General features: G+C 38.6%; 1 protein-coding gene across 10 annotated transcripts in view; it reads left to right on the forward strand.

The window, feature by feature from the left end:
* Positions 1–27269, forward strand: part of NEO1 (neogenin 1) — a 103969-nt gene that overhangs the window by 38569 nt on the left and 38131 nt on the right. For 6 of the 10 annotated variants that reach the window (XM_077919094.1, XM_077919088.1, XM_077919086.1 and 3 more), the window contains exons 2-12: positions 641–958; positions 6395–6670; positions 7215–7368; positions 8348–8484; positions 13237–13391; positions 14196–14316; positions 20550–20769; positions 21725–21879; positions 23260–23408; positions 25016–25154; positions 26766–26815. In XM_077919094.1, the coding sequence (XP_077775220.1) occupies positions 641–958; positions 6395–6670; positions 7215–7368; positions 8348–8484; positions 13237–13391; positions 14196–14316; positions 20550–20769; positions 21725–21879; positions 23260–23408; positions 25016–25154; positions 26766–26815 (1874 nt within the window). The remainder of the gene's footprint in view (positions 1–640; positions 959–6394; positions 6671–7214; positions 7369–8347; positions 8485–13236; positions 13392–14195; positions 14317–20549; positions 20770–21724; positions 21880–23259; positions 23409–25015; positions 25155–26765; positions 26816–27269) is intronic. The other 4 variants (XM_077919095.1, XM_077919090.1, XM_077919092.1 and 1 more) reach the window with 1 other exon arrangement.

Genomic DNA, 27269 nt, shown 5'->3' on the forward strand with positions numbered 1-27269 from the left:
AGGAAATCTGGTAATCTTATTTTATAATCTTTCTCTTTGGACAAGATGGGTAATATTTATGGTTTGCAACTCAACAGGACCCTTATACTGGCCTTCTTCAACTTTGTGCCTTCCAGATGTTTTGGCTAACAACTCCCATTGTCCTTCACCATTGACCATGTTGGCTCAGGTAGTCTGGAGGGCAGCAGATTGCAGAAGGATGTTTTATATTATCAAGCAGCTTAAACCAAACTTTGGACTTACAAGCCATATGCCTCATGGCTTATACTTCTAAGTAACTTGCATCTACGTGTGTGTGTGTGTGTGTGTGTGTGTATGTGTGTGTGATTTGTGAAATATATACATCTCTGTAAACATATGCATGCTAAGCACGATTGCCTATTTAACCACCAACTTCATAGTCCTTTCTAGAACCTATGGTAGTTTCTTCATGAGATGGAAAATGTAAATATTTTTGATGATGATGATATATATTGGTTCCGTTACACAGGGTATCAAAGCATATATTTATTTCAAATATTTACTACCAAAAGCAGTTAACATATCAGAATGTAAGGAACAATATTCAATTGTTGTAAAATAAATATTTAGGATATCTGAGAAACATTTAAAAACTATTCATTTCTCTTGTGTTTTGCAGGACCCACAGTGAGGACTTTTACTCCATTTTATTTTACTGTGGAGCCAATGGACACTCTGTCAGTTAGAGCTTCATCTGTTATACTGAATTGTTCAGCTTACTGTGAGTCATCTCCAAAAATCGAATGGAAAAAGGATGGGACTTTCTTAAACTTGGTGTCAGATGACCGACGCCAGTTGCTACCAGATGGATCTTTATTAATCAACAGTGTAGTGCATTCTAAGCACAATAAGCCTGATGAAGGGCATTATCAGTGTGTTGCAACTGTGGAAAGCCTTGGAACCATTGTAAGCAGAACAGCTAAGCTCACAGTAGCTGGTGAGTATTTTAAAGTTGTTTCCTTTCTTGTGCTTATCCCATCTCACAAATGTTGGCCCCTCAGTTTCACAGGCAACATCCTGCCTGCATTGTATGTGAAGGGATTTTTTTAGTGGACTTTCTGCCTGAGGGGTCCCCCCACCTTGCTATCACAGTGTATTTGGTGTGCTGCTGCACAGGCAACTCCCTAACACACTATCCACACAACAAGGTTCAGAAGTCAGTTGCTCTGCATAAATGATAGTGAAGGGCCAAAGGACTGTTCTTCACATGTGTTTTTGTAGGTCTCTACTTTACTTATCTGTTATATTCCATAAATGATTTGGCATTATGCAGACTATTGCATGCTACACCTCAGAATTTTATTTTGACACAGAGAATGGAGAAACAAGGGGGAAAGAACCTTATAGTAGTAGTTTTAGATTGGAAAAACTTGACTAATGTAGCTTTTTCTTTCATTTCCCTAATGAACTATAAGCTCCTCTCAGGGTTGTTTTCTTTGCTTAATAAAAAGCTTTGGGTAATGAATTCCTTCCACAACCCAGCAATATTTGCTGATTTTTAAAATTCAAATATTGCGTGTATTAAATTGTGACAAAAGGAAGAACACAAGGCACAAGTGCTTGATTTTTATCTCCAGTATAATGAGTTTGATGGCCCAATTAGCATAAACGGGTCTGTCCTGGGCTTTTGCCTGACAAACTTGATGGTCGATTGGGGATGTAAGGACTTTAATGGTCCTTAATGACTTGGAATCTCTGCTAGCCTTGGGAATTTTACACCCTTGAGAGTTTGGGGAAAGGATAAGCTGGGTAGCAGGGGAGGTGTTGCTGTTGCTGTTGCTGTATGGTAATCTGATTCAGGCTTATTAGTTAATACTGTATGCTTCAAGAATTCCTCCCCTCCACCCACATCCATCTTGAATATTTGTAAATTAACAAATGATAAAAAGAGACTAGTGTATTCTCCTTATACAGATTGTAGTATTGCCCCTGTAGCATTGTCTCGCTGCTCATGGAACACAACACCATCATACAATCATGTCATGTCATGGTTTTTATCTTCCCTGCCATCATGATTATTACTGTGAGGAGGAAAAGTGCAATACTTGTGGAGCTTTAACAAAGCTTCAAAACTGGCAGTAGGTTCCTGCTGCTTGGAGCCTCATTCCTTTAATCTGTGAAGCGGTTTCAGTCTTTCAAATTGACTTTGCAAAGATGAAGAAGAGATGGAGGGTGCTAAGCATGTGCCCATCAGAATATTTGGTTCCTATCACTCCCTGTGATACAGAAAGCTTGTGGCCTTTGCTGAGTTTAATTGTTTGTGTTATAGACTAATTCTTAAAATATTTCCTGGATCACAGTGAACAGAAAATTTTAGTTATTGCTTAAGTTCTATAGAGAAAATGGTTGGTGGATGACAATATTTACCTCGTCTAATGAGATGAATCTACAGCGATATGTTACTTACAAGAACCCTAGTTGCAGAGTATTATTATTATTAGTTAGATTTTTACCCAACACCTTTGTCCAAAGGAGCCCAGTGTAAAGCATAACCTCTGTGTAATTTGCTATATTTTGTGACCAGCTATAATAAAATAGCTGCTATTGCGGAGTAGGAGGGACAAGGCTGAAAAAGATCTACTTTTTCTTGTGCTTTTTCTGAGATGAGCAGCAATTGGCAAAAGGCTTGCCAAGTAAAATAGTTGGATTACGCAAAGGTAACAAAATTTAAAGCTAAAATTGTAAAATCAAGAGGAGGAGAATTCAGACTTTTAGTCCTGCATTAAAAACTATTAAGACCACATAGAATATTTTCATTGCTATCAAGAATGGGGCTGGTTTCACATTCTTTGGGAGTGAATTATACAGTCAGGATGCTGCCATTGGAAAAATTGGAATTTATGTAACAATTTACATAATCATATAAATGCCTTGTATCCTTAAAACCTTGTAGGATAAATAGATGCAAGTGGAGGCTAATGCTGAGAGAAGTGGCTTGTCAGATTTTGTACATGGTAGAGGGAAAAATTTAATATGGGTTTCATGATTTGCAACTGAGCTGTGTATAAAGGTAAAGGTACCCCTGCCCGTACGGGCCAGTCTTGACAGACTCTAGGGTTGTGCGCTCATCTCACTCTAGAGGCCGGGAGCCAGCGCTGTCCGCAGACACTTCCGGGTCATGTGGCCAGCGTGACGAAGCTACTCTGGCGAGCCAGAGCCGCACACAGAAACGCCGTTTACCTTCCCGCTAGTAAGCGGTCCCTATTTATCTACTTGGCACCCGGGGGTGCTTTCAAACTGCTAGGTTGGCAGGCGCTGGGGCCGAGCAGCGGGAGCGCACCCCGCCGCGGGGATTCGAATCGCCGACCATGCGATCGGCAAGTCCTAGGCGCTGAGGTTTTACCCACAGCGCCACCTGCGTCCCTGCAACTGAGCTGTGTAGACTATGTCAATTCTCATTTCTGTTGAATTAGGGTCATCAAATGCGATAGTGATAGTCTTTTGTGGAGTACTAACTAATCACTTGTATACAGCAGTTAGTGGAAACTTTGACTGTTCACTTTCACAGAGTATGTAGTGGTTATAATTCATGGACTGTATATTTAGGGTTGCCATACAAATTTCCTGGACATATATGGAATACTGCAGTCGGCCAAACAAAGCTCAATATCTTTGCCCCAGCAAAACAAAGAAACAAATAATTTTGGCAGAAAAGCTCAACAACTGTCACAAAGCACCTTATTCTAATATGGGACATGTATATGAAGAAAATGTTACTTTAAAATGGACGTGTGCAATAACTATTGTCAGCAGTAAAGCAAAACACTGTACTTATATGTATTTAAGAATAAATGATAAAAACAATGGCTAACACTTCAGATAGGAGCTAAAAAGCCATAAACCTGGTGTTTCAGCTGTTTTTCTTTTTTCTCCATTTTTTATAAACACATGCTCATTTCATTTTTGTTTTTCCATAATCATACCATGTTGACTTTTTAATGGGAATTTGTGTCCAGGAAATGTTTGGCTGAGACAATAGCCCTACTCTAAAATATGACCTTGTTTCCTCACCTCACCCAAAACATGGAATAACTAAAACAGTTTTATAATATAGGAAACTAAATTTTAGAACTTTGGAATCTTTAATTAAATTATAAAGTTTAATGCCTCTCTGGGCTCCTTTGAAAGGAAGGGTGGGATATTTTTTATAAATAAAAAAAATAAATTCATTGTCCACTTCCCTTTCCTTTTAAGGTCAAATACTTTTACAGTTGATTTATTTATTTAATATTAAAATATTTATGTACTATTCATAAAAAATCAGGTTCAAAAATCATACAGTACCTTAGTCTTTCCATGAACCTCCCTGAGATCTATGGATATAGGGTGGTATACAAATATAATAATAATAATAATAATAATAATAATAATAATAATAATAATAAAATCTTATGATGAAGTAAACCTGTGTGTCATCAGTATACCTTGACACCTTGCTCCAAAACTCCAATAACCACTCCCAACTGCTTCATCTAGATGTTAAAGAGCACCAGGAATAGGATAGTACTCTGTGGAAACCCCATTGCACAAGTACCAGAGGGCCAAAGAACACCCACCCAGTGCTACTCTCCGAACCCACCCCTTAAGCTACAAACAGAACTACCATAACACAATGCATCTGATATCCATCCCACTGGATATCCAGGAGGATACCATAGTCAATTTTTGCTCCCTTAAAGTGCTCCTCCTCCCCCCTCCTCTGCTCCTGCTTGCATGTGAGTAGGAGTGGGATTGGGGCTGGGATGCGCGAAGCCTACCCTTCGCAGCTGAGCAAGCCCCGACTCCACTCCTGCTTGCACTTGGCTACTGCTGCCTGGTCGGTCTTCGGGGAGTGAGGGGCAAGCGGGCAAGGTAGCTCGCCTGCCCCCCACACCAGTGAAGGCAGCTTGGCCAAGGAGCCCCAAGGTCCTTGCTGCTCGAGTGTGAGTGGCAGGAACACTTGGGCTGGCTCCACTGGGGGCAGGAGCTCTCCCACCCCCAGTGGAGCCTGGCCAAGGAGCCTGAGTCCCCTGCTGGTTGTGTGCGAGTGGCAGGGGACTCGGGGCTCTCTCAGCTGAGGGCAGGAGCCTTTCTGCCCCCAAAGTGAGCAGTGGGCTGGGGCCAGCTGTATTGGCCACAGCAGCCCATGAGGTGTGGAGGCAAAAGCGCCTCAGTTCCCATGATGAGGGCTGTGGCAGTTTCACTGGGCACATTGCCGGCTGGAGCCAATGCAGCTTTTTTCAACATTGCAGTTTATCACCAAACTGCGATGTTTGGCTGGCGATACACTGCGATGTTGAAAACCCAACATCGCCCAGCCCTAAATGTGACACTTACTTTTGTACAGTAGGCTACTTTCCAACCATACAAAAAACAGAGAGGTTTCTATACCCCATCCCATCGCTCCATTCAGATAAGCAAAAGGCATTACAGTGGTACCTTGGTTTGCATATGTTTTGGATTACAAACACATTAAACCCAGAAGTGCGTGTCCCGGTTTGCAACCTTTTTTGGATTACGAACAAATTTTTTTGGAGGCCCCATTGGCAAAAGCATGCCTTGGCTTACAACCTGTTTTGGTTTACAAACAGACATCCAGAACGGATTATGGTTGTAAACCAAGGTACCACTGTATAGCAATTCAAGGAGACATTACAGACAGGCAAAAGCACCTGAGGTGGGTGCAAATGTTATTGTGGGATGTGACCTGGGGAGGAGGTATGGCCAAAGCAGAGACCTGGAGGGCTGCATTTTGCCCTTGGCCATGAAGTTCCCCACCTCTGCATTAAGGGATGTCATCTGTGCAGATTCCACAGGCTGCCTCATTCCCTAAGGCTGTGATTCACTGGCAGAATGAGATGCTATATATGTCTCCGTTGCATAAATTGGAAACATGGAAGTAGCACATAGTTAAAAGCCATGTAAATGGATTTATATATATTTCATCTTAATTGTTGAAAGGGGAGAAGGGATATGTTTTCATATTTTAGTATGGCAATATTTTCCATCTGAAATCAGGAACTTTACAGCTCTTCTACCAGTTTTTAAATTTTGTTCTGCTCAATACAGTCAGTGCAGAACTTAAATGATATCATTATTTAGTTAAATATGTAACTTAGAGCAAGTACATGAGCTCAGTATCCATTATTTCATTCTGGAGTAATGTAATCAAAGGGGGCTTGATAGCTGAACTTGTGGACAAACCTATGCTTCACAATAAGATATGTTTATGAACAATCCTGGACAGTAGGCTAATGAGTCAACCTATTTTTCATAATGAAAGTATAGTTGACATTCTGCTGCATTGTAAGCAAACATATCACTGCAAGAAAGAAAAAATAAGGAAAAGTACAGATGCACAACCTTATGTGTGTGTTTTTTCTTTTCTTTTTAGGACTTCCAAGATTCATCAGTCAGCCGGAGTCAGCATCAGTCTATAGAGGAAATAGCATAGTTCTTAATTGTGAAGTAAATGCTGATCTAGCACCCTTTGTAAGGTGGGAGCTAGATCATGAGCCACTCTTTCTGGATGACCGCATATTCAAATTGCCAAGTGGAGCTTTAATTATTAGTAATGCTACAGATGAAGATGGCGGAACATACTGTTGTATTATTGAAATTGGTGGTTCTCCCAAATACAGTGATGAAGCAGAGATTAAAGTTCTTCCAGGTACAGGCATATGTGCTCAGATTTTTCTCTCCTAGATTGCAACTCACTAGTAAGATTATTTAATTGCTGGCAGATAGGTTCTGTCAAGTTGCTCTTTGTCATTTAAAGTTAGCCATCTCAATGTATTCTGTAGATCCCTGGGAGTTGTACTTATAAAAGTTTACTTTTAAAAGGCTGATTTTCTTTTAAAAGGACTCTTGAATAGTAACATAATTTTCTTGTAATGAACTTTTTGCAAGAGATTTTGCAGACATGGTCAAGACAGCAAAGTATGCAGAGATCAATATTTATGCCTATGTCAAATATTTTTGTCTAGTATAGTTATTTACTGGTGGTGGCCGTTTCCTGAGAAATTTTTTTAACACAAATTGCCTTGGTTATTTCTTGGCAAAGCTTTAGTTGTAATGATCAGTATGTATGAAGAAGCAAGTCTGGAACAGCCTGGTCTAGAGCATTGCATCCATAATTACTGTGTTTTGTTAATATCACTTTACATTTATTTCTACTATAATAACCTTGGACTTTCTGATCTCAATATTTACAGAATCTGAAGTTGCCTCAAATCAGGTGTTCCTGAGACAGCCTTCTTCACTTACCAAAATTACTGGGCAGAATGCCGTTTTGCCATGTGTTGCTACAGGCATTCCCATTCCTGTTATCAGATGGACAAGAAATGAAGAAGAGCTTGTTACAGAAAGGTGGGTAGTTGTTCTGGTGTTACATCAGCTCTTACCTCTCTGCTACCTCTTCCCATCCTAAAAACCCCTACTCTCTGCCATGTTTTATTGATGGAGGAAGTCATATGAAGCTGATTATTCTGGGAGATTGCCAGGTGGGCTTGTTGTAACTGTGTAAGCACATTAATCACAACTCTATTGGACTAAGTCTGACTTTCCTTTTGATAGTGACTGCTATGTTATATGACTATGACCAACTGTCTGTTCTGTTGCCTATGTAATTATAATATGTTTAATGCATAGATAAAGGCTGCAAGCTCAAGTGCCTAAAACATTTAATGCTCATATTTGAGAATTTGAATGCCTTTTGATCTCTGCAAAAAGCAAGCCCATAAAAAATAACTTAGAAGGGAATGTGGTCAGCAGATAAAGGGTTACCTGGGGCCTTCCAACTGTTCACTGACTCAGCAAAATTTGAACATTGAGCACCACAGCAGCTGGTTTTGGAGCTTTCAGTAGCTAGGCCTTCAGTAGCTTGTCTTCAATGAATAGAGCTGAAACACTATTTAAAATCGGATATTAGGATCTCATGTCTGCCCTAGAAGTGTGCTTCCTGCAACTGTTGTTACTGCCAGTACTGAGTGGAAGCTGAAAACAGCACTGTCTATAAGCTAGATGAAATACTCAGTTCTATGTAGAATGGGTTATGTTAAAGAGGAGATAGTGGCTTGACTTGACCCTTTTAAAAGCAGCTCAGGTCTCTAGAAACTCATAGGAGATCTGGAGGAGTATGTTTCTGCTGTACTGAATGCTACTGTAACACTTGGTTCTGGATAAATAAATATGTTAAATTGCCTCAGAAAATTGTGGCACAGGAATATTCTGTACAAAAGTTTTAAGAGATTGAATGTCTTTTGATTTCTGCGAAGAACAAGCCCTTAAAAATTGACTTTAGGAAATTTTCAAAAAAAAATTCACCAATCTGTCCTGTTTTGCACAGTTCTAAAAATTATTTATTGCTGGCTGGAGGGACTCTGAAGATCAACGATATCACAGAAGATGATGCTGGAACATATACCTGTATTGCAGATAATGGAAATGAAACAATTGAAGCTCAAGCTGATCTGATTGTACAAGGTATGTAACTACTTTGCAAGAGAGAACAGTCAAAACCACAAATTTCTATATCTTAAAATTATGTACTGTTAATGGGGCAGAGGAGGTACAGTAATTTCTACTGATCCCTATAATTAAGGGTTAGGCCAGGAACCAATATTCAACATATTCAACTAGCTCAGTGCAATGTAACTGTTGCTTGCTTTGCATAATGTTTAGTATTTCAACAGCTCTTCCTTCCTTCCTTGATAGCTTAGTGAGCATTTGGGGCAGGGTGCCAGAACAAACCAGGATAAAACCAGGGTAGTGGGTTCAGATGTAATGAGAAACCATGGTTAACTGAAGCAGAGATTCATAAGCTAACTTCATATTCTGGTTTGTGGGTTACACAAGCTATAGTTACTTAGGTTTGAACCTCAATCCCAGCTACCCCCCTTGCCAGCCCCCCACAACTCTTTCTACCCCCAGTCATCCCTGCCTACCCGGCACCCGATTGCCATTCCCCATGCCCCCACAGTTAACCTAAAAATGCCCCATCCTATCCGTTCAGCAAGCACTCCAATCCCAAGATCCTGCTGCCATGGCCTAAAGCAGAGGGGAATGAACAGGAGAATGTCTTTACCCCCTCCACACCATACTGCTCCGGGTTAAAACACTTTCTGCTCTTGGCAGCAGGATTTCAGGATTGGGGCAAGTTGTGAAGGGATGGGGGAGTTCTGGGCAAACTGGGTGGTGGCAACAGCAGTGATGAACAGCCCTTGCTCAGGTAGAGTGAGCATTCATGGGCAGCGGGGTAGTGGTAATGGCAACACAAGGGATGTGGGAAGACCTGCCTGGGCCCACCTGCCTGCTCAGTTGCATGCTTGGAGAAAACACAGAAAGGTTGGAGTAGTCTAGTTTCTCACAAAATAAATGAGAATAGTGCCTCAGAATTTTGTTTTCTACAAATGCCAGAAACTTGCTTAACCACTCCCCACCCCCCCAAAAGTAATCAAAGCATGATGGTTTACACAGTGGAGGAAGGGGGGAAGCAGCCACCACCCTTCCCCTGCAACCCCCCCCCCCCCCCCAATAAATGTCTATAGGTCTAATGTTGTAAGATTATTGTGCAGTGTTTTTCCATGTTAGGTTCGTGTGTAATACAAAGGTGTTGGGACAGGGTGGGGGATGTAGTGTGATCTCATTTAGCCACTAAAAATAAAATGATGAATTTCCCTTACGTAGATTATCAAAGGTGGCATTCATTTAATTGGCTAAACTCAGGAAATTACATGGAGATAGACATATGCTGACAAGGTTATAAGTTCACTTTTCAGCTGGGGAATATTTTATATTTCTCATTCACTCTACTTGGGTCTCCAGAGTTTCCTGTAAATATTATGATGTAAACTACATGGAAATGGTTGGTTTCCAGTTGAGTTGTATGGCATTTTTAAATCTATCTATTTTTAAGAGTTTTGCATTAAGCACAAAATACAACAAACTGAGCAAACATGTTTTGAGTTCTGATCATACAGATTTGCAGAAGAAAGTAAAAACTTGTAATGAGAGATTTACAAGTGCATTTTTGCTTCTCCCACTTGAATTAAGCTGGTAAAAAGCATTTTGGCCCCTGTTGCAACCTGAGTATCTAGACCAGCCTTTCTCAACCTTGGGTCCCTAAATGTTGTTGAAGTAAAACTCCCATCGCTCCTAGCTAGCAAGGCCAGAGCTCAGGGATGATGGGAGTTGTAGTCCAACAACATCTGGGGTTCAAAGGTTGAGAAACACTGATCCAGATGGACCACAGGGAGTCAACTCCCAGACGTGACAGGAATCCCGGTTCCCTCCCAAGTCACAAAACCAGCTGATTCAGTCATGTCTGAATTTCATTTGTCAGCTTGCATACATCTAATTCCCAAACATGACCAGTCATTGGAAGACTACATTAGTGGACAGGGCTAGATGAAAAGCAGGAAGAGAGGTGTGTGTTACCAGTATTCTGCTAGCATTGAACATCATACAGAAATATAATCTCACCAAGCCGCCATGTATTCATATTGAACACAACTTGGGAACACAGCAACAACTTGTAGAATCACATTGGAAGCATCCCTAACCATGTTAGGTAATTACCCATCACCACCCTTGAGCATCCTCTCTGCCAATAGTGGGCAGAATTTTTAACAAGCAGTTCCCTAAATCCCTTCCAAACACAAAGTTGTATTCCCAAATAATTTCATGATCAGCTGTATCAAAGCTGCAAATAATTCTAAAAGGATTAATAAGATTCAGTTTACTCTATTAGTTCCCTTGAGCAATTCTTCCTGGATTCACCAACTTTCTCTCAAGGAGAATCTAATCTCTTTTAATTTGCTTTTATTTTGTTACATTTTTAGTTAAGTACCTTTAAGGAATAGATGCAGAGTAGTTATTTTCCGAAACTGTTTTAGGTTTCTTAACAGCGTTAAGAAACTTAAAACAATGTTATCAATGACACATGCCATTTTGCAAAATTGTTTCTTTTGTAAGGGTTCTTGAGAAGTCCTAAGGGACAAAAAATATGGCTAAATTAGCTGTTGATATGGGTCTAGAATATCTGCAGTAAAGACACTGATACTGAGTTGAGGGAATTGCGTTAGCCCTACATTTCAGCTTTGTTGTTGTTGTTTAGTCGTTTAGTCGTGTCCGACTCTTCGTGACCCCATGGACCAGAGCACGCCAGGCACTCCTGTCTTCCATTGCCTCCCACAGTTTGGTCAGACTCATGCTGGTAGCTTCGAGAACACTGTCCAACCATCTCATCCTCTGTCGTCCCCTTCTCCTTGTGCCCTCAATCTTTCCCAACATCAGGGTCTTTTCCAAGGAGTCTTCTCTTCTCATGAGGTGGCCAAAGTATTGGAGCCTCAGCTTCACGATCTTTCCTTCCAGTGAGCAATCAGGGCTGATTTAAGAATGGATAGGTTTGATCTTCTTGCAGTCCATGGGACTCTCAAGAGTCTCCTCCAGCACCATAATTCAAAAGCATCAATTCTTCGGCAATATCTTAAAAACTGGAGCTTTATATATTATTGAAGCTTTATACCAGCTGCTGCTTCATGAAAGAGACCGTTTGCCAGTCGTGTAGGAGTATTTTTTGAACAAGACATTTAACGGCTTCCTGCAGAATATTAAAATACAATGATATATTAAAATACAATACAATGATATATTAAAATACAGTGATCCTTTTGACCAAAGGCTCAGTTGCGGGTTGGAAGGAGATTTAATTTTTTTCCTTTTCCCTTGGTATAAGAAATGCAACCTGTCGCTTATACAAACTTACCACAAATGAATGAAAGGCTGTCATAGTGTAAGGGTTGAAAGCAGATGTCTGAGGACTTGACTTTCTTTTCATGGACTGTATAATTTCCATGTATGTAAGCTTAATAAAATGTGCATAATCTTAACCCATCACAGTAAATTCAATAGTTCATTATATATACTTGTTCTCTGGGTGATAGTGTCACTAGGAAAGGTGAAGTGGAAAGAGTAAACACCCAAGGCTGCTTTGAAATATAATTGTCTGGTGCTAAAACATGTGATTTTCCAATAAAATTGTATTTTATGTAATTGGCTCGTTTGCTCTGGTTATCCATTTAACTTGTTTACCACAAACATCTGTACTTGTGCTTAATTGCTATGTGTACTGAATACTAATATAGTTAAGCTACAAAAATAATTTTCAAAAACATTTAAACTTGTAAATGGAGAAGAATGTCTAATGAATTTGAGTATTTTATGTTCAACTTTCACAAAGAACATGGCTTTACTTGCCTCCAACCCACCTGAGTGTACGGAAGCAAATAATCCTATGACAATTAAGATAAAAAACAAAACAAAACTTAATTGTATTAAAGCAAGACCCATTGAGGATGGAATTCAGGCATATGCTTGAATTTAGCACTGGGAATGGTGTTCCCCTCATTAAACAGATTTGTATTCGGACCTGCTTATAGAAACTAAAAATATTACTCATCCATCATGTTATTTGATAAGCAAGACACTTCAGATTTCTGGTTGTTATCTTATGCCTCTTGTTCCTTTCCCATTGCACAATTCTGTTTGGTTTAAGTTGTTCCCCATCTGCAACAGATCCTTTTAGTGCTATTGCAGCTTGGTAGCTTAATCCATTCAAACGTTAAAGGAACAGTCATTTGGGGCAGCTTTTATTTAGGTTCTGGTGCTCTGCAATGCCTTCTTTGCCTTTAATCATAATCTCCATTCTGTTGAAATGTAAAATAAATATTTAAAACTAGGGCTGCAACTTCAATTGCTACATTAACCAGCTAAAGTTTTAGTTACTTAACTGGCAAGGCACAATTCTAATTAGGGTTACAAGTTTATTTTTGAAGGCTTCTATGATGAAGAATACTAAGATGACTTTTCCTTCTAACAGTGAGCAAGTTGCTTTTATTTATGAAATTTATCTTGTACTGTACTTGCATCCGTTTCTCAAAGGTATCACTTGATGTATTTTAATTTATTTAATCTGTTAAGAGGCAAATTATAGTTTAAAAGTTTACTAGATTGTCATTCCTACTGAAATTGAACTACTTGATTACTTGATCTTGAGCAATAGCAATTATTTTTGAAAGCTGGTAATCTCTCTAATAGATTTCTTTGCAACATATATATAGCTACAATATATATTTAGTCTGCTTCTCTACTCAATTTTGTCATATGAAATGGTTGAACAGTGTATGCCATATTTGATCAGTAATCTGTAAGTGCTTTTCTTCCTTTTATTTAAAGCTCCTCCTGAGTTTCTGAAGCAACCCTCTAATATTTATGCTCATGAATCCATGGATATTGTGTTTGAATGTGATGTGACTGGGAAGCCAACTCCAACAGTGAAGTGGGTAAAGAATGGAGATGTGGTGATCCCTAGTGACTACTTTAAAATTGTAGTGAGTATATCTTTAGTATGTATCCTATGGCTTGATTTCCTTGTGTTTTAACTAAACGTATATAGCGCTAAATTGGGTACATTAATCAATGTATGCTTGAGCCACCAAACTATCAATTTTCATTTTTCTCTCTCCAATAACTGCATAGTCACAATAGTTTGAACCTAGATAGGCAGAAAGACCCTTTAAATTTAGAGGATCAATTTTGTGATGGGGTATGGTAGAAAATATGCCGGTCATACAAGTTCACCCACACTTCTAATTGTACTTTATCAATAGAAAAAGTATGGCAGACCTTGCCAATGTGACAGTAGGTTGCATTCTCATGCTAGGACACCGAAAGCTTATTCTAATGCCTCATGTGAATGTGCTTTGTGAAGTATCTCTCCCATCTTTGGGGTGTTTGTTGCATTCCATTTGGAAAAATTGGCCCAAAAAGTTAAGCATCATCATCACCATCACCCCTCGGAAGGTAGGACAGAGGCACTCCTGACCAGTTTCATTTTCCATTGATGGTCTTTTCAGGAGACCATTTTCAATTAGACTAGAACACTGTTTGGTACATACAGCAATTCTGTCAATGCCCATTAATGGTTGCCAAATATTGCTGTTTTTCTAACAATTTTGCTGATCTTGATGTTGTAGAAGTTGAGCACTGACGTCCAAGAGCTCTTGAACAGAAATGTAATTTAGAAGTGCCATGAGGCATAAAAACATCGTTTCCCCCACCCTTTGAAGCCCTTGTAGTTTCGACTTCTCCATTTTAGTGAATATTATATTATGCATGTATGTGTTCTCTTTTAGAATGAGCATGACCTACAAGTTTTAGGTCTAGTGAAATCGGATGAAGGATTTTATCAGTGTATTGCAGACAATGATGTGGGAAACATACAGTCTGGAGCCCAGCTGATAATACTTGATCATGGTAAGAAACTAGGGTCATATATTGCCAAAAGTGGGGAAGAAAAATTTCAGGTTTACATTCTTTTCCACAAGTAATTCTCTACTCAGATATGAGTGACAGCTGTTTGCTCGTGTTATAAACGCATTATCTTTGTAAAATAAAATTTCTAAATGTGTTCTCTTTAGTTTGAAACAAACTTTTATATTGCAGAACATTCCTTCAACCTGTGAACATGATAGATCAAAGACACACCATGATTTGTCTTTACTGTTGCATTTTACAACAATATAATAATTTAGCAAGGTAATTGGCATTGATAAAATGAATAATAATTACTTTTCAGTAGTTAAATTACATCTTAGTTATCAAAACTATCAGCTGTTAATAATAATAAAATAATAATAATAATAATAATAATTCCTTCAGTCGCCAGTTAAAGCAAATTCCTTTAAAAACATTTATGATACAATTTTAATATCATTCCAAAAAAACCCTCATAACATTTATTAATCACAACCCCGCGTTGCGATTATCTGATATCATTTTAATTAACCAGAGCACTTGAATGCATGGCACTGGATTCCATACATTCAGTAACTCTCTTGGTGGTTCATCCTTCAGCAGACTCTTGGAAGTGTTCTATAGCCATCCTGCAGGGAGTTTTGTGTGTGTGTTCTACATCATCAGAAGAATCTTTATTTGCATCAACCACTAGTCATAGCAATAAAATAAAATGTACTGAAGATAGAGGTAAAAACTTAACTATACAAAATATATTCTGGAGGTTTACTGTGTGTGTGTGTGTGTGTGTGTGTGTGAGAGAGAGAGAGAGAGAGAGAGAGAGAGAGAGAGAGAGATATCACAATGGGGAAAGATTGGGACATACAATCCTAGAAAAGGATGGCATCCGTTTGACATATGCTTCTCTTGACAGTGGAGTATGCTCCCTTATCCTTAGCCCTTCTATTGACTGCCAAAATTGACCCCAGACACATAAAGACTTGTGGCTTTCACACAATCTTTTTGTCACTCATCACCCGAAAATGTTGCAAAAGAAGGCCCAAGAGACCACCATAACCAACTGGATCAAGGCCTCCATCATCCTGGCCTATGATGCCCAGCATTTATGGCCCACTCTGCCAGGGTAGTGGTGACTTTGGGAGCCTTGGCTGCTAATTCAATAGATCGGTAGGACAGCCACCTGGGCACCCTCCTCATTTACCAAACACTACAAAATGGACATTTATGCCTCAGCAGAGGCTGCCTTAGGGCAGAGTTTCCTTCAGAAGGTAGTTTCTTCTCAGCAAATGGCTTATAGGTGCTCCCCCCAGTACTTTGGGCTCCGGTAGATCCCATTGTGACTGGATCCAGTCGTGACAGGAAAATGTGTCATTGGGTACTTAGCATGAAGGATTGTTTTCTGATAGACAGTAAGAGCCAGTCTCTTCCACACTGCAACTTCCTCTCTTGTTATGTTTTTTTTTTAAGGGACACGGGTAGTGCTGTGGTCTAAACCACGGAGCCTAGGGCTTGCCGATCAGAAGGTCGGTGGTTCGAATCCCCGCGACGGGGTGAGCTCCCGTTGCTCGGTCCCAGCTCCTGCCAACCTAGCAGTTTGAAAGCATGTCATAGTGCAAGTAGATAAATAGGTACCACTCTAGTGGGAAGGTAAATGGCATTTCCGTGCGCTGCTCTGGTTCGCCAGAAGCGGCTTAGTCATTCTAGCCACTTGACCCAAAAGCTGTATGCTGGCTACCTCAGCCAATAAAGCGAGATGAGCGCCGCAACCCCAGTTGTCTGCGACTGAACCTAACGGTCAGGGGTCCCTTTACCTAAGGCTTTTTTAGTGCTGTTTTTCATAGGACTACTTATTTACTTGCTTTTTAATATTTATATTTGTGTATTTTTAGCGGTGTTTCTTTTAATTTATGCTGCGAAGTGCCTTGGGAGAGAGGTGGGATATAAATGAAATAAATAAAAAATAGAGCTGTGATATTGTCTCTGTGGTTGTGACATGGGGCTCTGTAGCATTCTACTATTATAAAGCATGACAGTTCTATTACAGTTTGTCCTATAAAAGAATATTTTAAAAAATAATAATAATCTTAATGAGGTACTCTTTTCTTTTTCTTCCATTTTATAATGCATAATTTCTGATAGAATTTGTTTCAGGCACAGTGCAGTGTTTATCCATGGATTTGTTGCTTCTGAAGGAAGTAGATAAATGTGACTTTTTATTGGCTCTGTGTAAAAACATACTGTGCCTTTGTGTTGCTCTTATGTTAACACTGGCATCTTATCTAAAATACAGCATAACTTTGGGTTGAAAGGATAGGAAGAGTTGCTTTCCTTTCTGAATTTTCTTTGTATGATGCATTGATAATGACACACCTTTTTGATTATTGTACATGACAGGAAATTTCAAATGACTTCCTTTAAAACAAAATATGTCATGGGTGTGGGAGGAGTGTTTTTATCACACTTTTATGACTTCCTTTAAAAGTTTACGTTGGAAAAAATTAAAACATTCTCCCTGCCAAAGTGGCATAAAATTTTATGGGTGGATTTGGGGATGAGCTCAGAAAGTACTCATTTCACAAAACTTAAATAGGCAGTCAACTATTAAAATCTTTAAAAGTAAGTGTTTCATTGCATTTTCAGAATAGATTACAAAAATCAGAACGATAGTAATGCAAGGCAAAAGAAAAACGTGGATATCTGTGTTATAGTAGATCAGTCCGTATCAAGCTTGAGATAATCGTGTAATTTGAGAAATAAAAAGGGTCCAATCTTTTTGAATCGGAGTTCTCCTTATCATAGCCTTAGGGCAGCACTGCATATTATGATCCCTGCGGAATACACCAGTGTGGTATAATACTTGCGTTCCCCTGAAACAGTTACAGTGTCTAGCATTGCTATTAATTTAGTGCTCTCAACTTTTTTTCTTGAACTTTCCTATCACCCCCCACCTACCCCCAGCCACACACTTTTCCTTTTCATTCATCTCACTCTTTGCTAGCCAAACCTACTTAATTCTTCACAGCTTCCAGGAACCTTGAATCGCCTTTGAAATGGATGCAAATGTATAAGTAGTACTTGTGGCAACTAACAATTGCCTCTAGTTGACACTTGAAAATATGGCTGAAAATAAAATAAAAGAAGAAATAATGCAAGATTTGTTCTAATAATATGTTAAGCAGATGCAATTTCTAAGGGGAAATTATTATTGTTGTTTAATATGGTTGTAGAAGCCAGGGTAGTATTAGCCTGCTATTGGAAATAAAATTACAATGTTTCTATTTGGGAACAGATGATCAAATTATGGAGTATGGTCATAATGGTTATGCTAATGAGTTTTCATTAGGGTTAATGAAGGGAGACGGAGAATATACAATTTTAAAGAAAAAATGATATTTAGTGAATATTGAATTCAGCTCTCAGGACAACTAATTAAAGACAGTAATTGTTTCTCTGTCTCATAAGGGAAAGTATTCTTCGAAAAGATTGTGAATGTGTTAGTGTACAGTAGTAAAAAGTTTTGTATAAACTTGAAAATATTCATTTAGTCTTTTATTGGTGTCGAAACAGAAAAAAGTCACCTCACCATCATACATTTTGCCCTCCTGACCTAGTTGTGCTAACGCTAATGATAAGTAACAACAACAATAATTTATTACTTGTAGCTGGCCCATCTGACTGGCTTCCAACAGAAAATAACAGCACAGTTAAACAGCAGATATTAAAAACTTCCTGATACAGGGCTGCCTTCAGATGTCTTCTAAAAGTCAGATAGTTGTTTATTTCCTTGACATCTGATGGGAAGGCATTCCACAGGGCAGGTGCCACTACCAAGAAGGCCCTCTGCCTGGTTCCCTGTAACTTTACTTCTTGCAGGAAGGGAACCGCCTGAAGAGCTGGACTTCAGAGTCCGGGCTGAACAATGGGGTTGGAGACGCTCCTTCAGATATACTGGGCTGAGGCCATTTAGGGTTTTAAAGGTCAGCACCAACACTTTGAAGTGTGCTCAGAAACATACTGGGAGCCAATGTAGATCTTTTAGAGCCAAGGTTATATGGTCCCGGCGGCCACTCCCAGTCACCATTCTGGCAGCCACATTCTGGATTAATTTTAGTTTCTGAGGCACCTTCAAAGGTAGCCCCACATAGAGCACACTGCAGTAGTCCAAGCGGGAGATAACCAGAGCATGTACTACTCTGGCAAGACAGGGTGCAGGGTCTCAGCCGTCATACCAAGTGGAGCTGGTAGACGGCTGCCCTGGACACAGAATTGAGCTACGCTTCCATGGACAGCTGTGTGTCCAAAATGACCCCAAAGTTGTGCATCTGGTACTTTAGGAGCACAGTTACCACATTCAGGACCAGGGAGTCTCCCACACCTGCATGTCCCCCAGAAACAGTACCTCTGTCTTGTTGGGATTCAACCTCAATCCGTTGACCATCCTCCACCTGTCTCCAGACATTCACATAGGCCATTTACCGCCCTCACTGGTGTCACTCAGAAAAGAGACCCTTTCTCCTGTGTGCTATTCCCAGGTGGTTCAATAATCTGGGCACAGCAAGTTACCTTGGCGTAGAAATATCTCATCCTATTCTGTTTTTTTTCTTCCACTTTTTCTCAATCATGTTGTTAAAAGAAAAACCCTACAAAGGCATTTAACCAGTATATTTTTTACTTCCCTGGGTACTTAGTTGACTTTTTGCACTCTGCCCGCACCACATCATATGATAAGGCACCTTCCTCTTGTGTCCCTTATTCTTATGCATTTAGCCTCTATTACTTTGAGAAATCCTGGGCCATTTTCTGCCATTTCGGTGCTTAAATCAACTTACAAATAATTAAAACACAAGGCAGTAAAACATTGCATAATTTACTATTCGTAGTAAAATGTTCATGTTTTAGCTAATTTACAATAATAAATAGTTCTAATTGAATATATTCTTAAATTAGATCAGCCTCAGCAGTGTTTATTGGCCAGAGCTCCATATTATCTACTTAATTGAGCTTTCAGTTGCATGAAATTATTAAATAATCTTCTGAACTGTTGGAGTAGAATTAAAAGCAAAAAGAGGCAGCTAATTGCACAATAATTTTAGCTGTACTGCACCATTTCTTTCAAATATCCTTGAAGGTAGATATACATGGAAATATATTGCAGGGATTCAAAATATAAAGAACTATTTATGTAAAGATTCTCTCGAAACAGGGAAGCCTTATTTCTAGGTCTTCCTTAGAATTGATTGTACAAGCTGTTTAAAAATAAATGCTTGCTCTCATTTCTGAATATTTTCATTGATTGGTTGGTTGGTTGTGTACTTCTAAAATGTGTTTGTACACACACATACGCACCCTTCATATTTTCAATTAATTCACTTTCATCTTAAAATACTTCCATCCTTTTTCTATTAATGCTCAAGGAGTTTACAATAAAATTAAAACAAGAAGTTAATTGTTCATTGTTATTCTTATTTTAATGCAGTGGCACTTCAAATAATTTGTGAAATTAAGCATGCCAGGCTTGCTCTAATAATGATGGCATGCAGCACAATAGCTAGGTGCTGTTTAATCATGAAGAATAATGATTCATGGAGAGAACATGTTACTGGAGTGAAAGATTGAAACTCTTTGGGGGTAGGGGTTAGTGGATCTCATGTTCATATTCTTCACATACTGGCTGGAAATGGTTTCAAAGTACCTTAGGATTCTCACACTCCTTTAATAGATGAATTCACAACTGAGCAACTTAAAATATGCACAAAAGAATCAGTACACCAAGCTAATCAATGTCTATTTTATTCTTATGACTGGTATAAACTTGTTTTTTCAGTTATTCAAAGAAAAATTGAAGTTCTTCTTGAATTATGCTTATTTGATTGCAAATTTAATGTTTTTCTAATAAATATTTCAGTGCAAAAAAAGCTTAAATGTCAAACTGATGTTTTCATTCTGAGGTGCTACTTTATCCTCAATTTTCACCCTTCCCTTCCCACTTCCATTATAATGGAGATTTGACTGCCTGCTCTATAGTGATGTCTCCTTTGATATTTCCCATTAGTTTTCAGTAGTTACCTTTTTTGCCTGCATGCCAACCTTCAGTTTAATGGCCTTTTTTGTGTGTTCATTTTGTTTTGTTTCCCATCGTGGTTTTGTTTATTTCTTTTTTGGTTTTTTCTGTTTTCTCTTTAAATCGTCGTGATGTATGCCCTTCATATTCCCCAATGTTTGCACATGACAAGATGTTGCCATCCCAACATTACCTCCCACTTCACTGACCAGTGCCACTACTGACCATCTAGCACCAGCTACAAGTGGACCGTTGCCTTCTGCCCCTCGAGATGTTGTGGCTTCCCTTGTCTCTACCCGCTTCATCAAGCTGACCTGGAGAACACCTGCATCCGATCCTCATGGAGACAATCTCACCTACTCTGTGTTCTACACCAGGGAAACCGTAAACAGGTATAATTTACTTTTTTATATACAAATTTACAATATACTTTACTTTACTTGAGTGTTTTACTTTACTATACTTTCTTTACTTGAGTGTTTTTAAGCTTTAGATTTCTTACCTGTACCACTCCAAAGGCCTGGTAAGAAGTTCAGAACTTTCCAACTAATATAAAATGCTGTGACTTTTTTAAAAAAAGAAAGACACATTTTATGTAGTTGCTTGGAGATACATGGGCTCAACTTGAATTTTCAGAGTGAAGAAATAAGGATGAGATGTTGTCAGATAGACACTTGTGGCTTCATCCTGTTTGCCTCTTGCCTTGCTTCTTGTGAGAATATCTGATGAGGAAAAAACAATTTGTGTCTGTCTAGTGCATTTAAACACTCTTAAGAACACACATTGAAAAAGTATTATTGAAACTTCAAGAACTGACTTTGCAGATGAGTTGTTTGGCTCTTAGGGCCATTGAATTGGCTTTGTTTCTGAATTGTGAATGCTATTCTTTGAGAATACCCTCAAAGTGAGGAATCATGTATTTCTAGAAGAATCAAACATGAATGCTGGCTGTCCTTGGTATAGCACTTATTTTGGGAGCTTTGATTTTGTGGGACATCAAAACTACTAGCTGGGAAGGAGTGCTTTAATTATGTTGGAAGCTGTAGAAGGGCTATAGTTTAGAGAGAGAGCACATGCTTTGTATGCAGATCATCTCAGGTTCATTCCCTGGCCTCTCCAGGTAGGGCTGGGAGAGCCATCTGCAACTGTGCAGAGGTCTACTCAAAGAATAACACTTACAGATAAGCAAATCCCATCTCCCCCATCATTGCTTTGTCATTACTCTGTCCTGTGAACATTATTCTGAACTAATACCTTCCCCGTGGTGCTATCATTTTACTGCTTATGTGTACCAAATATTTTCTAACCTCAGGTCTTTTCCCATGTGCCCCCCCCTTTTTTTTTAAGGGAGCGTGTTGAAAACACAAGCCATCCTGGGGAAATGCAAGTGACAATTCAGAACTTGATGCCTGAGTCTGTGTATGTTTTCAGAGTGGTAGCTCAAAACAAACACGGGCCTGGAGAAAGTTCATTGCCACTTAAGGTGGCAACGCAACCTGAGGGTAAGCTTTAAACATTTCCACCCTGTTTGTTGCTGTTGCTGTGGCAGATGGTGATAAAATGTTTTTATCCTTTTCACACAATGCAGTGGTAGCTGTGCTCTGATTAACTTGCTATATAATTCTGTATAATCACACTTGTATCACTTAAGCCTGGTTCCTTTAAGATATGCTCATGTTATGTTAAAGTCAGTTGTCTATTTTAATGATTTAGAGATGATCCAGTGAAAGTTACCCTACTTCTAAGCCTACATTGCCCCAAAAAATTCAGCATATTATTAATAGGACAATCCTATGCATATTCACTCTAAATAATTTCCACTTTGTGCAATAGTTCTTACTACCTAGCAAGTGTGTTTAGGATTGCAGACTAATTCTTATGTTGAAATTAGTAGTATTTAAAAGATAAGACTTCTGCCTGCATAGTAACAAAGGAAGTTTAGTTTTGGCTGGATCATGTTCTAAGCATGTGTGCAATCTAATCTTGCATCGGATAATCCCTTACGGATAAAATTCAATTTATATTTATCTTTGGATGCAAATAGTTTTATGGCAATGTTAAGCTTCTTGTGCAGTCTCATTATACTTGAGATGGAGCACAAAGTACACTTATGTCAGGAAGAAAAAGGAAGTTACGGAGCATAGAAGTCAAATCTGCTTTAAAAACTCCCAAGTTTGAATTATTATATGAGATACCACAATCAACTTAAGCATGGCCTTTTAAAAAACCAATTTAGCATAAAAATTGCCTCTCTAAAATCATTTTTAATTGCTAAAGTCTGGCCATTCTTTGTCTTCTATTTTCAACATCCATTTTAGGTTGTGTAGGTTGATTCACATTTTTTTGTTTTTTGTTTGCTTCAGAGCTCATTAAAGGTTCACTTTTCCCATATCTTATTATTGATGTTCAGCCATGAAATTGGCATATTGGGCAGTTTGAATGCCTTCACTTCCATTTTTTTATTAACCACAGGTTAATGTTGCATCCGTACCCTAAATTAGTTAATTTTAACTATAGTTTGTTGAAATAAGCTGTGTTCATAACCCATTGGTTGAAGTTTCAATTGTTTCAAAAAAAATTGGTTGCAGTTTTTGTGGATTTAGATGAAACAACAAGCTGTGGATAATCAAAAATGGAAGTAAAGATTTCTTATCTCCAAGTGGCTATATTACAGAAGTGGAAGCAAGCATGTGAGCCTGAGATTTTCTATGGCTCATTCCCTAGATTCATGGAGAGCCAAATTGGTTCCAAAACATGTTCATTCACACTGTTTCACTTAAATTCTGTTTAGAATTTCAGAGCTCTTTGCTTTAGATATGCAATATAAAGTGTAATGATTTTTTTTTTAGTAATGCTTATAGTACATCTTGTTTATGTTTCAGTTCAGCTTCCTGGCCCGGCCCCTAATATTCGAGCATTTGCAAACTCACCCACATCAATCACTGTTAGTTGGGCAACACCTTTATCTGGCAATGGTGAAATCCAAAACTACAAGCTGTACTACATGGAGAAGGGAGCAGACAATGAGCAGGTATGATGCATAGCATAGTATTAGCAGAACTCTAGGCTTTTTTACCTGTAGTAAGATTACTGTTTTCATTATAGTTCTCATTTCAGAATTTGGATGTTATTTTGTTGGATTTTATTAACAGACAAACAGGAGGAGAGAAGACCTTTTAATATTTTGCAGCAAATGGACATGTTGCAATTACTAGGCAAATTCTAGTTTCGCTTTTTGAAGTTTCACTCTTTGAAATATTAAAGCTATTGCAGGTAAACTGAGGGTAGAATCCAAATGTTTCTGGACTCTAATTCCATCACCCCCAGCTAGCATGAACAATAGTCACATATGATCAGTTATTATTTAGCCACCCCTGAGATAAACAAATGAGATTCTCATAAACATGTACTAGTTTTCTTTTATAAAAAGCATCCATTGATTTACTTAAATGCCTTACCCCTTAAGACTTTTATTGCCATTTTTATTTAACTAGATAGCCTGCAGGTCATTTATTTCAACTAGTGTTGAGCCATGGGGGTTTGATTTTGTCAAAACACATTTAACTTTGAAAACAGCCCCCTGCCCAATGAATGTCGGGACCAGAGTGTTCACATATTCAGGAACTTCTGCTCTCACTTTCCTGATCGGCTAGAATCATGCACATGGCTAATCTAATTCAAAATAGATTTGCCCTAACTCAAAATAGATTTGTTTGCCTTTGGTGAAGAAAGCATATAGCCAAGCCTGACTGACTTCATAACATTGCTAAGCCATCATATTTGTTATGTCACTGAGGCAACAGCCGCTGGGTGAACAGTGACAGAGAACGTTTTCAAAGGTGTGGCAAACATTTCAGTCATATTTTGGATCTCAAATGCCTTTGCTCCCGAACAAATCAGCTCTTGAACAATCGAAACCCGGAAGTGAGTGTTCCAGTTTTCAAATTATTTTCGGAAGCCAAATCGGAAGCCATGTCTTGGTTTTCAAACGGTTCTGGGAGTCGAACAGACTCCCGGAACACATTCTGTTTGAGAACCAAGGTACGGCTGTATAACATTTTTGAGAGCCATGGAGATTTCTTTGGACAGGACTCTGCACTGTGTTTTAATTGGGTGTGTGTGTGTGAACTGTTTAGATATTTTTAAATAAATAATGAAAGAAAGAAAGTTATCATGGTAGCCTTTTTCAGTCAGCCATCTAAACCATGGTTATAGAGAATGTGCTGCAGCAAGTACTGAGCTTTTACCGCCCTCCTCACTTCTGCCTTTCACTTTCAATTTTAAGTAAACTTCAGTTTTATATTACATATGAACTCTGGGAACTACTGTTTATTTTTAATCCTAGTTAGTTTACAAAGCAGGCTATCAAAGCATAGTTTGATAGCCAGCTTTGTTATCTAACTTGAGTTAGAATAAACCACAGCTCCCCTAATTTAGATACGTGAAAGCTTTCACTCTGCTCATGCACAGATGGTAGAAGGAAATGTGAATCTGAGGTTCAGTGTGGCTTGTTCTTGATTATCTAACAATGATCTAGAGATTATGATGAACAGAAATGAACAAAGCATTCATAGCAGTAGTCTTTTAATCTCTGGGTGTTTAAAAGATGCATCCTGGTTTACATCTTTTCAAATATAGGACATTGATGTTGGAGGTCTTTCCTATACAATTAGTGGTTTGAAAAAATACACAGAATATAGTTTCCGAGTGGTGGCCTACAATAAACATGGTCCAGGAGTTTCCACACAAGATGTTGTTGTTCGAACTCTGTCAGATGGTGAGTATCTTCTGATTTCAAACAAATTGCGGACAATTTCCTAATTTAAATGGATTTTTAATTGCCAAGTTTAGTTTCTGCATTATGGTACTATACAGGAAAAAGAAACACAACAATGGCAGATTCTCCAGCTCTGAAATTACAGAGCCAGCTGCTCCCACCAGCCATTGTTAGGTTACATCTATCTTAGTGCAATCTGAATGAGTCTTGCTTGTTTGACTGCTTTCTCCCACAATCTGCCAGTTGCAGACTTACCAGATGTTACTACCAGCCAAGTTTTCTCTTCTCTTCATCCTTGCTTTGAAGAAGACTTAGGGCGAATTCAAAATCTTGCACACCATTTTGTGGTATTATGGTTGGCCTGTTATTGGATATTTTCTTATGGGCCAACACAGTTATCTGTCACATTCAGCATTTTATTACTCATTTCTTTCTTTTAATTTTTTATTATTCTTTACTTTCTTACAATTCTTTACTTACCCATTGAGGATAAATGTTTTAAGCCAGTACACATTTAAAGCAGCTGATTTTATTACATCATGATGTGATGTTGCAATTTGGTTATAAGTATGATAGAAATTCTTAAATTCACTATTTGGGCTGATTTCTATGTGGCATGTCTGTTTGTAGAATTACAGCATATTGTCTGGGTTTCTGTGTGTGCAACAAAGTGATTTCGCATTCACAGAATGTTTTCATAGGATCATTGTAATACTAGTAACATGATGAGACTATATCTTATACAGTTTTCCAGTTTGCTCTACACATCTTTAGACTGCAGTTGAAATAAATATTGCTAAAGTTCTTAAGGTGCTGGGCCACTTAGCATTCTGCAAAAAGTAAATTAAAGAATCAAATACTTCTATGAGTGACCTTACCTACACAGACTGCTGCATGATTCCCTGCCCTGGCCTAGCTGCCTTCCAGTCAGTCTCCACTGATACACAGTAATTCTGAATAGGGTGCAGCTGGATTATTCAACCATACCCAGTGCGGCAATGCAAAATAATGCCCTGTCCTCCGAAGAGACTGTATTGCCTCTCTACATGAGTAACTGCTCTGACTGGCCTAGAACCATATCTCATGGTGTGCTTTTCTGAGGTCAAGTAAACCTTTTTGTGTGTGTGGATAAGGTAAAAGTTGACTCTGTCAAGTCTAAGAATGAAATATGCTTTCAATTTTTATTGAGGAATATTCTCTGGCTATCAGAAACTAATGTTGCTGTATTTCAGAGTATGTATATTGTATCAATAGCCATTTTTGTAGACTGTAAAGAAATTGTTCTCTTTATGAAATATATATACTTCCTGTCTAGTTGCTCACAGAATTTATATAGAATCCGCAAATAGTTCCTATCCACAAATTGGTGAGGCCCAGACCTTTCTGGTTCCCTGTAAGCAAACTACTGGTTCTCAGTCCATTATTGAGTGTTTACTCTCTGATGGTTATATACTGTGCAGTGCAAGGACTGGTTCATGCTGTAAAATATGTAGTCTGTTACTAAGAAATATGGAGAGGCAATATAGAATATCATAAATTATACATAACTTAATTCATTTATATAATTTATTTTGACACTCACTCTTGAATAACTTACTTTAATGTTTCTAGTTCCCAGTGCTGCACCCCAAAATCTAACTCTGGAAGTGCAAAACTCCAAGGTAAGATACTCTCAGTTTGTTTGTGTAGATATACTTGAAGAATAGAACTAGCCTAGATCCTCTAGCACTTGAACTCTCCACATGACAATTTCCCATGTATTAGCTCAATTTACAAATTATGGTTTGGATGAACAAGCAAGCATGATGGTGTGCGCACATTATTATTCTTTTTGGCTTAGAACAAACCTTGGCTACAGTTTCTAGTTTGTTTGGAATGACACAAACTGTGCCTGGGTTTACAGAAAATTCTAAGCCAAACCATGGCTTAGTTCTTAATAGTACAGCAGCAGCAGGACCATGGGAAGAGTGAAGCAGATGTAATTTTCATAGTTTTACTTAGTGTTGTGTGTGAACCAGACCATAGATCTTTATCATCCTGAGTTGCCTGTTTTTCTTAGCCCAAATGCTGAGCCTATGAGCAGTAACAATTTTTTTGTTTCTATGTATCAGCTGG

This window comes from Podarcis muralis, chromosome 14, assembly GCF_964188315.1.
Source record: "Podarcis muralis chromosome 14, rPodMur119.hap1.1, whole genome shotgun sequence".
NCBI lineage: Eukaryota > Metazoa > Chordata > Lepidosauria > Squamata > Lacertidae > Podarcis > Podarcis muralis.